This window comes from Suncus etruscus, chromosome 6 (genome assembly GCF_024139225.1).
Source record: "Suncus etruscus isolate mSunEtr1 chromosome 6, mSunEtr1.pri.cur, whole genome shotgun sequence".
NCBI classification, from domain to species: domain Eukaryota; kingdom Metazoa; phylum Chordata; class Mammalia; order Eulipotyphla; family Soricidae; genus Suncus; species Suncus etruscus.
Window position 1 is genome coordinate 102,538,663 of NC_064853.1, and position 14,439 is coordinate 102,553,101.

General features: G+C 39.1%; 1 protein-coding gene across 1 annotated transcript in view; it reads right to left on the reverse strand.

Moving 5' to 3' along the window:
* Nucleotides 1-852: 852 nt before the first annotated feature.
* CEP63 (centrosomal protein 63) overlaps nucleotides 853-14,439 on the reverse strand; it is a 36,083-nt gene continuing 22,496 nt past the window's right edge. The window contains exons 9-12 of the mRNA XM_049775977.1: nucleotides 13,512-13,626; nucleotides 10,878-11,075; nucleotides 9,415-9,501; nucleotides 853-1,054 (exon numbers count right to left, since the gene is read on the reverse strand). Of these exons, the coding sequence (XP_049631934.1) occupies nucleotides 896-1,054; nucleotides 9,415-9,501; nucleotides 10,878-11,075; nucleotides 13,512-13,626 (559 nt within the window). The 3' untranslated portion in view covers nucleotides 853-895. The remainder of the gene's footprint in view (nucleotides 1,055-9,414; nucleotides 9,502-10,877; nucleotides 11,076-13,511; nucleotides 13,627-14,439) is intronic.

The window sequence follows — 14,439 nt, forward strand, 5'->3', positions numbered from 1 at the left end:
GGATAGCAGCAGGGCTGGGCCTAAAGAGAAGAACTAGAATCCTACTGCAGCTATATAGTTCTTGCCTAAAGTAAATAACCTGGAGAGCAGAGACAGGTGACGGGAATTGAGGTCTGATTTCATTTTTAAGAACAGAAAGTACATAAAGGCTTACCCTATCCAACTCTAGTACATAGGATCCTCAGGTTCGGGCACCTTTCCGGGTCATGCCCTACCTTCTGCTCTTCTTCTGCCAGGCACACCTTCCTGAGCAGCGAAAGACATACTCCCCATGACTTCTGTTTTTGTTTTCTCAGACCTCTCAATGCTAACTTTCCATTGCATTGACCATAAGCACTACAAATCTAAGTCAAGCCAGTACCTGCTCCCTTCCGCCCACGTCCACCTCTTAGACTGGACTTCTATGCAAGAGAGGGCTCAAGGTTCTACAGGAAGCAAGGCCCTTCAGACTTTCCTGACTGCACACTATCAGCCAATTAGCTAGTAAGTAGGAAAATCTGTGCATCAATGAAAATTAGCTTGATTTTAAAATCCAGGCCTCTACTACATATTTCCTTACACAAACTTCCTAGAGTTGCTTTATTTTTAACAAATATAATAAAATTTTTACAGTACTCACAGCTAAATCATTAAGAAAAAAGTTATCACTGTGAAAGTATTACTATAAAATAAAAAATCAGCTAAGTGGTTTATTCTCACAAATTATTGCTGAAAAAGTTCTAGCAAACCAATATGGGAAAGATGCCCATGAAGTAGTACATTTTGTACATTTCTTCCCCAACTCATTAAGGATGCCTCATCTTGACAATGCTTCTGTATTCATGTTTAAAGAGCTGTTACTTCAGAAGACAGTAATTCTCAGGGTTTATTTCTACACAGGTGAGTTTTTAAGTGACTAGATGGGGGCTGTGAACTGTTTCACTGTCTTTTCACTTTCTCTCTTTAGTTCTTCAATATGGGCATCCAGGCGCTCTAGAATATGATGAGACCTCAGTTCCTCTTCTTCCAAAAATTTTGTTGCTATTGAACCCAGAGGAGATACAGGTACAGGACACTAGAAGAGAAATGAAAGTTGACATATGAAAATTGAGTATTTTCTAGTAATATGAAATGTTGATTTTTTAAGAGCACTTCCCCCTAATGACAAATAGAAAAGTTAAATCAATAGGTTCTACAATATTTAACACACCTAATTCTTTATAACCCAAATTGTAAAAGTGAAGTATCTGTCCTGTCATCAACCTGGATCAGACCACTTTTTTTGGGTCTTAGATAGTCCACACATTGAACATTCTCCACCCATGATCTAGAAGACAAAGTCATGCACACACCATACCCATACTATAAGGAAAACGCACACACACAAACACACACACATCTAGTTATCACCTTAGGAAAGAGCTCAAGTGACAGAGAACATGCCTAACATGTGAGGCTGTTTGATGCCTGACACCATGACCTTCTGAGTATCACTTGGTGGCCCCCAAATCTGTAAGCACTGAACCACAGGCTATTGATTCTCTGGGTAAAAAGTGGTAAAAAGAGGCCCTTAACCATTTCTGCTGGGGACAGCCTTAATTTTTCAAAAACAGAGAAAGAACAAGTTTTGGATGTGTTTAGTGACTAAGACCCCATAAGTGGATCCAGAGTTAAGATTCAAATCTTGTGAGTTTCTTGAACCCCAGCACCCTTCCTCCTGCTGACTTGGCCTTTGGCCATCCCTCTCTGGTAGTCAGGATTAGCTCCTGAGCGATGCTGGGTGTGACACCCCCCCAAAAAAAAGGACATTAAATTGAATAAAATGAGGGTGCAGTCTGGGTGTACAAGTTCAGGGACATACTTAGCAGTTCTGTACATATTCCTGAATAATTACTAATGAAGCATATTCAAATTCACAAATACAGGGACTGGTGAGGTGGCGATAGAGGTAAGGTGTCTTCCTTGCAAGCACTAGCCAAGGAAGGACAGCGGTTCAATCCCCCGGTGTCCCATATGGTCCCCCGAAGCCAGGGGCAATTTCTGAGCACTTAGCCAGGAGGAACCCCTAAGCATCAAACGTGTGTGGCCCTAAAAACCAAAAAAAAAAAAAAAAAAAAAAAAAAATTTACAAATACATATCCCACAGCTAATGAGGATAAGATGTATCATTCTAATGGAATCTAAAGTAACATTCCAGAATCAAATGCATTGGTAGTGGAAATAGAATATAATAAAGTTTCTCTGTATTATCACTTCACTTCAGGCTTCAGTACCAAGGAAGTTCGGTGACCATCTTAAGAAGAAAGTTGGGGGCCGGGCGGTGGCGCTGGAGGTAAGGTGCCTGCCTTGCCTGCGCTAACCTAGGACGGACCGCGGTTCGATCCCCCGGTGCCCCATATGGTCCCCCAAGAAGCCAGGAGCAACTTCTGAGCGCATAGCCAGGAGTAACCCCTGAGCGTCACAGGGTGTGGCCCAAAAACCAAAAAAAAAAAAAAAAAAAAAAGAAGAAAGTTGGTTTTGAAGGCTAATTTGGGATTTCAGAATTTACTTCGATTCATTTTAGGAAAGGGTCAAATCTGGCAGTGCTCAGAAGCTGCTCTCGGGCATTATGTAGTGTTGGGGACTGAACCCAGACCCTGGCAAGCAAAGGCTGTGCTCAGGAATTGAGCTATCTATCTCTCTAGCTCAAATGATTCTGAAAACTAAAAGAAACCTTTCTATGAACTTCCTGGTACATTAAGTAGTAAAAAATACTGAATTTTTGTTTTGTTTTGTTTTTGGGCCACACCCGGCAGTACTCAGGGGTTACTCCTGGCTGTCTGTTCAGAAATAGTTCCTGGCAGGCACGGGGGACCATATGGGACACCGGGATTCGAACCAACCACCTTTGGTCCTGGATCAGCTGCTTGCAAGGCAAATGCCACTGTGCTATCTCTCCAGGCCCAGAATTTTTATTTGTGTAGGACCATATACCTATCAATGAGAAATAAATACTGCAAATCAAGTGCTTTAGCATAGAGCAAAAATGAAAGCGTTGGGGCCGGCAAGGTGGCGCTAGAGGTAAGGTGTCTGCCTTGCAAGCACTAGCCAAGGATCAGGACCGCGGTTCCATCCCCCAGCATCCCATATGGTCCCCCCAAGCCAGGGGCAACTTCTGAGTGTTTAGCCAGGAGTAACCCCTGAGCATCAAACAGGTGTGGCCGAAAAAAAAAAACAAAAACAAAAAAGAAAATAGAAGTGCCAGAAGCTGTGGGAGTAGGGGCCAGCAGTGCAAAAGGAATGCCTCTGCCGTCAGGGCCACCGTCAGACAGTCCCCAGTGTTCTGGACATGTCAGATGCATGCCCTTCCTCCAGCTCAACAGCTTCCTCTATTAGTGCCCTTCCCAGAAGTTTGTCTTTTTTCACTACTGAGGCTGCAGGACCATCTCAGCCTCCAAATCTATTTCATGAAGGCAGCATTCCCATACATAACTAGCCTCTTGAAAAAGGCAGGAAGTAAATTTTCAGAACAGGTTAAAGACAAAGGAATGTCCATATTTCTATTTTAGAGCTAAGGTATATTCTTAGTATTAACAGTCTCTTCCTTCCCAAATAATAAGACAGAAATATATGAGAATAAGATGGTACTTAAAAATCCAGTAAGAAAAACAGAAACTGTCCCCCCTCCTCATTCTTTTTTTTTTTTTTTTTTTTTTTGGTTTTTTTGGTCACACCCGGCAGCACTCAGGGGTTACTCCTGGCTCTACGCTCAGAAATGGCTCCTGGCAGGCTCTGGGGACTATATGGGATGCCGGGATTCAAACCAATGATCTTCTGTATGAAAGGCAAACGCCTTATCCATGCTATCTCTCCGTGTTCCCCCACCCCCATTCTTAAAAAATAAAACAGACTAATAAGATCAGAACATTGTCATACCAAAGATAACTCATCTGGATCATTTAAGCTTTCAGATACAGTGTCAGAAAAATCAGCTTCATTTATATCTAGCATCGAAGGCAAAGACTGAGTTTTATACTGAAAAGTGGAAGGCAAAGAGATCGTAGAGCTGTCATGGCTGGTGTGAGAACTCAGAGTGCTGAGAACCCTGGACAGGGGGTCTATACTATCCGCTGCTTGTCCTCTGAGAGAATGAAGACCTGCTGTGTAGTGCTCAGTCTTTATTCCATCCTGTCTGTTGTGTTGGCCAGGGGTTGGCCTGGATAGCAGATTAAAAGAACAAAACAGATTTTAAAAAATTGTAGCAATTTTTCTTTCCTAGTAGAGATAGTTCAGGCAGTTCATTTCCAAATAAACAGTCTAACTAGTCAAACTCTGGTTTATAAAATGAGCAACCCACATAAACAGGCATTTCTTAATTCATTCAGGCCCCAAATCTCCATCGTCAGACTTCATTGAAGGAATCAAGCACTACCAGAGTAATCTAATGTGGTTCAAGTTCAGACAGGGAAGTACTGTGCACTTAAGGAGGGAACCTTCAGTTTGGACAGAGAGTACAGGTAAGGCACTTAACTTGCCTTGCTTGTGGCTGGTCCAGTTTGACTCTCCAGCACCACATATGGTCCCCCATGCACTGCTAAAGGTCACTCCTGAGCACGGAGCCAAAACAGCCCCTGAACACCACTGGGTATGGCTCAACCCCATCTATCTCCCATCCCCAAGAATGAAGAGACCTATCATGTCTGGGGGGTGAAGCAGGAGTGGGTTGTTAGAGGATTTTGATAGTAAAATATGTAATCCATAAGAGTAAAAGCTGAAGCCAAGTGATTTAATGGTTAGGAAGCTTTTAATAAAAAGCCAACTTCTTATTCATAGGTAGGATTAGGGAGATGGTAAGCAGTATGAAAAGCATAGGGGAATAGGGCCAGAGAGATAGCATGGAGGAAGGGCGTTTGCCTTGCATGCAAAAGGACAGTGGTTTGAATCCGGGCATCCCATATGGTCCCCCGAGCCTGCCAGAAGCAATTTCTGAGTGTAGAGCCAGGAGTAACCCGAGTGCAGCCGGGTTTGACCCAAAAACCAAAAAATAAATAAAATAAAAATAAGAAAAACTCAAGGGAACATTTTCCCAATCTGGAGGAGTCCCTGTTCTCTCCTGGGTAAGTATATTTTAATCAACCTCTCCTTTCCTTTTATTTCTGAAATTTGTTTTACTTTAAAGGGGGGACAGAAGGAAGGGAAGGAAGGAGGAAGGAGGGAAACAGAGGGAGGAAAGCAGAAGAGAGAGAGCAAGCTCAGTGAACAAGAACGTCATTTCTGCCTACTTCTAAAGTGCCAAACACTAAAGCTGGATCCATATACCCCTCCTCTATTTTTAACCTAATAGTAGCTTTATTTGTGCATACTGTACTTCAGAATTAAATATGAGATCCTCTAATAAAATTAATTTTTAGAAACCGGAAATCATTTTCAAAGAAATGAGAATGATATTACAGTGATGCACTGTGAAGAAATTTTACTTGGACTCTGTATTCTCGATCTCAGGTGCTTTGCTGTGTGTCATTTTAAAGATAATGTCAGGGTTTTTTTGGCACATCTGAGTAGAAATCTCCAGCTTAGATTTGGTATCCATCAAATCTTTCTGTAGTTGTTGGTTCTCAAACACTAATTTATTTAATGCCTCAATATAATTCTCCTGAAGGTCTGTTACTGAATTCTCTTTAGCCTAATAAAAAAGAATATGATAGTCATTTAATTTACGTAATAATTATTATGATTCACATGATTATTATTAATTTGATTAATCATACTAGTGATAGAAAAGTACCATTTTCAGTTGTAATTAGTTTACCAATTTTTTTCAATTACTTGTTTTTGGTTTTCTTATAAATCAGAGAGAGGACCTAAGAGATAGTAAAAGGGTTAAGGCACTTGCTTTGCATGTGGCCAACCCTAGTTTGATCCCTGGCACCAAATATGGTTCCTAAGCACCACCACACTGATCTGCCAGCTGTGCCCCCAAAATACACACACACACATACACAATTCAGAGAGAAAAACAATGTTCTATTTCTTGTATTAAATGAGGGTGGAAAAGTTTGAATGGACTGCCCTAATGTTCCAAGGAAAACTCCAAAAGATGTATAAAGAATAGGAGCAAAATGAAGGAAACTGCTAAGTGGGAATCAAGAACAAGAAAATATAATAGCTCTGGTTTCCTACTTAGGAAACAGGGCTGTCCACTTCAAGGACAGAAATGTGAAAGGAAGGTTCTGAGAAGAAACTCTGGCTTGCAGAATTTTTAAACAAATAAACCTTCATTCAGTGTAGAATTACTATTCTGATTTGGCCTACATGCTGTGATTATAGATTCTATTGCTCTTCAACTGTAGGTATTTCCAGCATCTTAGAAACAACAACCACAACAAAGCAACAAAAATCGGACAAATGACTGCCCAGATATATTTTTTCAACAAAAAATAATTTGAACTAGCATTCTGAAAAGATAATAATCTTTGAAGGTTAACATGATGCTTAGCTTCATCTTTTCTATAAAGATTTTTCTAAAAATCTGATATTTTGAATTTCTAAAGAGTATCTGATAATATTTACTTAATAAAACAATCTTTCAACTAGTTGATAATGCTGAATAAAATGTCAAAAATAAACAATGAAATTGTTTGCAAGTTACAGTAAGAAAATGCAAGACTAGTCAACTGTGTGGTCAATAAAATAAACATTTTATTTTATAAAGGTGTAATCAAGGGACAAACTGATGGGATAGTGGGTAAAGTGTTTGCTTTATACATGGCTGATGAAGGTTTGAACCCCAGCACACATAATACCCCAAATCCTACCAGGAGTTATCCATGAGTGCAGAGCAAGAATAAGCTCTAAGCACTGCTAGGGATGACCCCAAAACCAAATAAATAAATACAGGTATAATTTATTTGTAGAAAAAATTTATGGTAGTAAAACATAATCGGATCCTTCCTAATAATTATTCTTTATAACGAGCAAACCCCTCTGTTTAAACTTTTTTTCCTCCCTACCACCCCCCTCGGTTTAACTTTAAAACCAAAGGAGTTTAAAACTGGTGACAGAATTTTCAATGGTTGGATCTCTGATGTCATCGAATGAAATATTTTAGAAAGCAATGATGGCTACTTCTGGGCATCTTTGAAATTTTTCTTAAACATATTGATTCAATTGTCACAGTTACAATTAATTGAGTATGGAGGGAACATAAAACTGTGTGTATGCATCCTAACTTAGTGAAGAAAGGTCAGGCCCACACGGGACACATGCAGGAAAAGTCAGCTAACACTGTATCTGGGCATAGTCCTTACTACACAAGGTTCTTTTAAACCAGTACTTCAATATCCAGAACCTTTAAGGATTCTGTGGTTTATTAAGGTTGGTTCTTGGCTTTCACAGTTACCAGTGCAAAACTGGCTTAATGTGATTATGTAATGTTTTTTCCTTCTCATTGAAAACAGTTTTGGCATCACATCTAGTAATGAATGTTCAGGACTTTCTGACTCTCCTCTGAGGGGTGCCTCAAAGTGCTCAGGGGACCATATGGGGTGCCAAGACTGAACTCAACCATCTCCCTGAACCCTATCTTTCTTTTTTTTGTCCTTCTCACCCTGTCTCTCTCCCTCACTTTTATTCTTCCCCACACCCTCTTCTTCCTTCGATCTTCCATAGAAAATGCTATTATTACTGTCTCCTTTTTATTTCCCTATCCTTTTAAGGTTTGGATTAAAAAAAAAACTTTCATTACAAATTTAGAAGAATCTGAGGAGAAAGATTTAATGCATGTTTTAATCTGCCACTTCAAATAACAGTACAGTGTTCAATAGAATAGAAAGCCACAAAGAAATCCTTCTACAGATTAACATTTTATTTCAAAACTTTGGATATTGCAAATAACACTAAAAAGACTAAAAAGACAATTCTTGTTCTTATAGAATGGGTTCTTTTGGAATGCAAGCTGACATGTCCTTTCTGGAAAACTATTCAACACTGATTGTCAAAATTAAAAATATCTGTAAAGTGGGGAGTTTATATGGATATATATTTACAAGTATATATATATATATACACACACATATATATATTTACAAGTATGATAGATATGGCTAAATAGTCCTTTAAAAAGTTTTAACTATTAGCTTTCTTCTAATTTTTATTGTGGTCAAAGTGAATTATAATTATTAATAATGCATGAAAGGGGGCCGGCGAGGTGGCGCTAGAGGTAAGGTGCAAGCACTAGCCAAGGAAGGACCACGGTTCGCTCCCCCGGTGTCCCATATGGTCCCCCCAAGCCAGGGGCAATTTCTGAGCGCTTAGCCAGGAGTAACCCCTGAGCATCAAACAGGTGTGGCCCGAAAAACCAAAAAAAAAAAAAAAAAAAGTAAATAATGCATGAGAGTACATATTTCCCTAATCCTTACCAACACCAGCTATGCTAATTTTAAAACATCATCCTTAATCCAAATAGAATTTTTATCCATTTTTATTTTTAGTTATGTTGAACAGTTCTCTTTATTTACCAGATTATAGTATTATTTCTATCAATTACCTATTTTTTGTCTTTTACTATTTTTCTATTGAATTATCTTTTTATTGTCTTCCTTGAAAATCCTTATATATTAATATTTTATAAGAGCCCTCTGTTTGTTTTCCTCCAGTTTATTAAGTCATTTTTATGGGGTCTTTTGCCTTCCAGAAATTTTATATTTTTATGCTGTAAAAGTCCATGTGCTATAAAATTCTTTATAGTTTTATGATGCTTAGAGACTCTTCACCTTCCAAAAGATTATAAAAATAGTCCTCTATCTTCCTTTAACTGAAACATAGTATTCCCTAGCACACTACTGTTTTCCCCCACAGCAATCTCTTAATCAGCAGCTATGAATGAGAACTGTTTGGGCACTCAGCACCAGAGTCTAACTACACATCTTTGGATATCAACACTGAAAATATAGAAAAAAGGCATTTTTACAATCTCAAGACATTTGAACTACATCGAGAAAAGCTGAGTCAGAACAGAGGGTCATTTTGCAAAATTATAAGAATGTTATAACAAATTAGCTTTAAAGAGCATATTTATAACTGTTAGCTAATTAAGTTCTCTTAGGTTTGGCAGGAGCTGATATACATTTCTTATATTTCCTCCCAGATTAATTTCAATCTCTTAAAGGCAGGAATCTTATCTTATTTATCCAGGGTCTATTACAATGTTTACTAAAATTCTTTGAGCATAAAATATTATAGAATATTTGATTTTTAAAAAAATACCTTGACATTGTTGGAGTAAAGAGGAAAATTTTGCTCAGTTCTACTACTGTCTTCACTTCTTTTTATTTGAGAAAGTTTCTGTAAAAGGATATTCCCATAGTTTCATCTTAATTGCATGTTTAAGTATAAGTATTTTTAAAATACTTTCTTTAAAGTATTGAATAGTAGAAAATGTAACTTTCTTTTATGTACCTCATGCAAATCCAATTCCAATTTCATCACCATTTCAGAAAGTTGACGGTTTTCTAATTTGAGTGACTCCAGCTGATCCACAACCTCCTGAGAAGGGAAAAGTAAAAACAGATAAAAATAACATAAACATATCTTATACAATTTTTCCACATGTAACTTTCATTAGATAGTCATATTCTTCATATAGATGTCTACATATATACCTTTTAAAAAATTTGAAAAAGAGACATTTAAATGAATGTACCATATTTCAAGCTTATTTTTTGTTTTATTTTGTGCCTCTCCTGGCTCTGCACTCAGGAATGACTCCTGGCAGTGTTTAGGGGACTGTATGAAATGCTGAGGATTGAACTCAGGTGATTTCAAAAATCTCAAACCTCTTACCAGTTGCCCTAAATTGTATACTTTTGAAACATATTAAGTTCTAAACTTGCTCCCTATCTTTTCTCTATTATATTGCAAAGCATCATGTACTATGCGGTTGCCCTACTTGAATCCAGGGTGTATCCTGTCCTGTTTTAGGCCTTGCCACTTTTCATACTTGCTCAGTTTTCAAAAGCAAGTATGTCACTCATACCATATAAGGAGCCTCTACTTTCTGTACCTATTCTCACCTATTCCCAATTCCCACTGGAATAGTGGGTAGTAATCTCCTTGAAGAAATGTGGCCAGTATGGAGAAAAGTGTTCTCTAAGAATTCCTGTGATTTCAACACAAAGAATGCATTAACAGCTAAAAGAGGCACTGTACCCACAAAGAGTTTCTTTAAAAAAAAATCACTGTTGAAAACAGCCATTACCCAGGGAGATTCAACTCTGCAGAAAGATGGGCGGGCAAGTTCAGAGCTAAAGAGTAATTCCTCTGGGTGGGAGGAAGAGAAGAAGCAGAGACTGAAAGAGAAAAGAGACCAGCAAGCCCAGAAAGCTGCTACTAGATAGCAAATGCCAACCTTGGCAATAATAACTGTACAGCACAAGACCTTAATGAATATATTTTTTTACAAAGATGTTTTATCTTTGGACAGGGTAATAGCACAGTGGATAAGGCACTTGCCTTATAGGTTGCTGACCCAGGTTTTATCTCTGGCATCCCATATGGTCCTAGAGTACCATTAAGAGTGGTGCACTCGGGGCCGGAGAGATAGCATGGAGGTAAGGTGTTTACCTTTCATGCAGAAGGTCATCGGTTCGAATCCCGGCATCCCATATGGTCCCCCGTGCCGGCCAGGAGCAATATCTGAGCACGGAGCCAGGAAAAACCCCTGAGCACTGCCAGGTGTGACCCAAAAACCACAAAAAAAAAAAAAAAAAGTGGTGCACTCAGTGGTTCCTGAGGGCAGACTCAGGAGTAACCCTTGAGTACCACTTGGTGTGACCCAAAAGAAAAAAAGTTTTATCTTTAATTAAATCTTTAGAAATGAACTTCAAATAAAAAGATGTTTGGTATCTTTTTTCAAGCTTCACCTTATGCTCTACTGCTTTTACTTCTGCCTTCTGCAACTCTTCTTTGAGTCTCTTTTCCATATCAGAGGAAGAACTTTTGGCAGAAGCAATAGTAATATCCCGTTGGTGTAATTCCCGAGTTAGCTGGGATATTTCCATCTTCATTCCTTCCAGTACAGAGCTGTAACTTTGGTCAGTCTGTAAAATTTGTTCTTTCAACTGCAAAGAAACAGAAAGTATGAAAAGTTAAAATAAGTAGGGGCTGGAGAGATAGCATGGAGATAAGGTGTTTGCCTTGCATGCAGAAGGATGGTGGTTCGAATCCCGGCCTCCCATATGGTCCCTGAGCTTGCCAAGGGTAATGTCTGAGAGTAGAGTCAGGATTAGCTCCTGAGCGATGCTGGGTGTGACACCCCCCCAAAAAAAAGGACATTAAATTGAATAACATCATTTTTATTAATGAGGTCTTACCTCAAACTATGAATTTTCCCCCTATATAAACTGCTTTAAATTAGCTATTTACCAAGTTGTAAGGTGTTCTAAGGTGATGTATTAGACCTCAAAACAAGCACAGTATACTTATTCAGAGGCTAAAAATCAGTATCCAAGTCCAGAATACATTAGTTAGAGGATACTTACATTCTTTTTTTTTTATAATTATAAATCTAAAGCATGTGTTTATTAGATTACCTTGTCCACCAGAGAAAAGGAAAGAGAAAATCCCAAAGCAGTAATAGAAAATATGAGTCAAATCACTTATGATAGCATGGACCCTGCAGAAACCTTCAAAATTAGTGAGGGTGCCAACTGTACCAAAAACACAAGAACCACAACTACCACTACTAGGTAATAAGATACATAATGCCAGCTGAAATAGTATATTTTTGTAATAGAGAAAGTATAGCTTGGCAATCCTCTCAGGTGAGATCAGACTACATGACTGAAAACTCTAGAACATTTTTCTTTGAAATGAGATTGGGCCAACCCTCCCATCCAGCCACTAAAAAACTCAGAAGCCCCTTCCCACAGCTATCATCTTCCCAGCAGACAAATGGCTCAACTCCTCCACCAAGCCCCCCAAAAAATAATGGCTGCAAATCAATCCAGGCTGATATCTTTGTGGCATTCTCAGAAAGGAGGGAGGCAGATTCTCTTTTTTTCATGAATGACAGCAGCCCAGAGCCACACACTACACCCACCAAAAGAAACAGCCCAGCTCCTTGACTTAACTTTATCAAATTTTAAGCCACCAAATTTGTTTCAGATCTATAAATCCTGGACTTCAGATAGCATGTAGCCACACAACATCTCAATATTTCACAGTAGTGTCAGCCCAATACAATCACAGAAAATCTGATGAGAAAGTTACATAGTAATCTACCCACCTCAGTGTGCCTAAACTATAATACAGAAGGCTCAACTAGCACTAACCACAGTCCAGTAAATATTTACTGATTTTAGTAATCTGTGGAGAGATACAACAATAATTTCAAACTGAATTGTATCGATCAAAGTTTTGGTAATTCTATTTGCCTTTAAGTTGTAACAAACAATATGAAGTAAATTCTTCTGTGCCTGCATGGATGCAGGCTATGGTGATGGGTAGGAAATTGGGAACATTGGGAAAGGGAAGGTCACACTGGAGGTAGGACTGGTGTTTGAACAACACTTAATGCCTAAAATGACTGTATTATGAATAACTTGGTAAATGAGGGTGCTATAATAAAAATCAGAAGGAAAATATATATAGCTTGGAACAGAATAACAGGTAGGCGGTAATAATAATAGGTATGTATTTTCTGGCATATAAGACGACTTTCTGGCCCATGAAAAACTTCTTCAAAGTCAGGGGTTATGGCCGGAGAGATAGCACAGCGTTTGCCTTAGACACAGAAGGACGGTGGTTCGGCATCCCATATGGTCCTCTGAGCCTGCCAGGAGTGATTTCTGAGCATTGAGCCAGGAGTAATCCATGAGCGCTGCCGGTGTGACCCAAAAACCAAAAACCAAAAAAAAAAAAAAAAAAGTCAGGAGTCGTCTTATATGCTGGTATATGGCATGCTGAAACTTACTCCGGCATCAGGGACGAGTAATCTGCCCCATCTTACTTTTAAGAAATTACTATTTTTAGGAAGTTTTTCATGGGTTTAAGGGTCATCTTCTATGACGGAAAATACAGTAATAATAATAGGTAGGAGGTAGAACACTGATCTTACATAGAGCCAACCCTGATTTCGATCCTAACACCCATAAAATCCCCTGAGCACTGCAAGGTGTGATTCCTGAGTGTGAGCCAGGAATACTCCTGAGCCCAAATTTGCCTTAACAAATTCCAAATTATCAAGCAGCCCTTTGATCTATCTTTCTTTCTTTTCTTTTCTTTTTCTTTTTTTTGGTGTTTCGGCCACACCCAGTGACACTTTGGGATTTAATCCTGGCTATGTGCTCAGAAATCACTCCTGGCTTGGGGGACCATATGGGACGCCGGGGGATCGAACTGCGGTCTGTCCTAAGCTAACACACACAAGGCACTTGCCTTACGGCTTGCGATACTGCTCTGGCCCCCCTTTCTTTCTTTCTTGATCATTCCTATAACCTTCCAACCCACACCTCAGACCATAAACTAGTGTAACTTTGTGATCCCATATTATTTACCTTCTTTATTTCGGCCCTGTACTCATTGTTATATATTTCCATCTTCTTCAATTCTTCATACTTTTCCATTAGTTCTTGGCTTAGCTGTTTACATGTAGAACTAACAGAGTCCAAGCTATAGGACAAAAATAAAATCACATATTTAAACACAACCCCCGAACATACACTAGTTTACCTTCTTGATGCCCAAGAAACATCTTAAATATCATCTCCTCATCCACATTAAGACTTCTCACTTCTTGGGGCCCGGAGAGATAGCACAGTGGTGTTTGCCTTGCAAGCAGCCGATCCAGGACCAAAGGTAGTTGGTTCGAATCCCGGTGTCCCATATGGTCCCCGTGCCTGCCAGGAGCTATTTCTGAGCAGACAGCCAGGAGTAACCCCTGAGCACCGCCGGGTGTGACCCAAAAAACAAAACAAAACAAAACAAAAAAAAGACTTCTCACTTCTTTATCAGACAGTTAAATCTAACACAAACCTTTAGAGACCATTTCTTCTGCATAAAATTTAGCAAGTTACAAACTATAGACAACAGACTACAGACTTAGTAGTCTAAGACAACTTAGAAAAGTTGTCCTTTCTAGTTATACAGAACTTGCCATCATCATCTCAATCTTCATCACACTTAATTACAATTCCATTCTATACAAAGTTGCCAGAATAATCTGCTATAAGGAATTTTAAATTTGTCATCTTTACTTAAAAAGCTAAGTCTTATGGGGCCAGAGAGATAGCACAGCAGTAGGGCATTTTGCCTTGCATGCAGCTGACTGGGAAGGACCTGTTTTGATTCCCAGCATTCTATATGGTCCCCCCAGCCTGCCGGGGAGATTTCAGAGTGCAATGCCAGGAGTAACCCCTGATTGCTGCTGGGTGTGGCCCAGAAACCAAAAAAAATCAATCAATGAATTAATCAATAAAGTTTAAA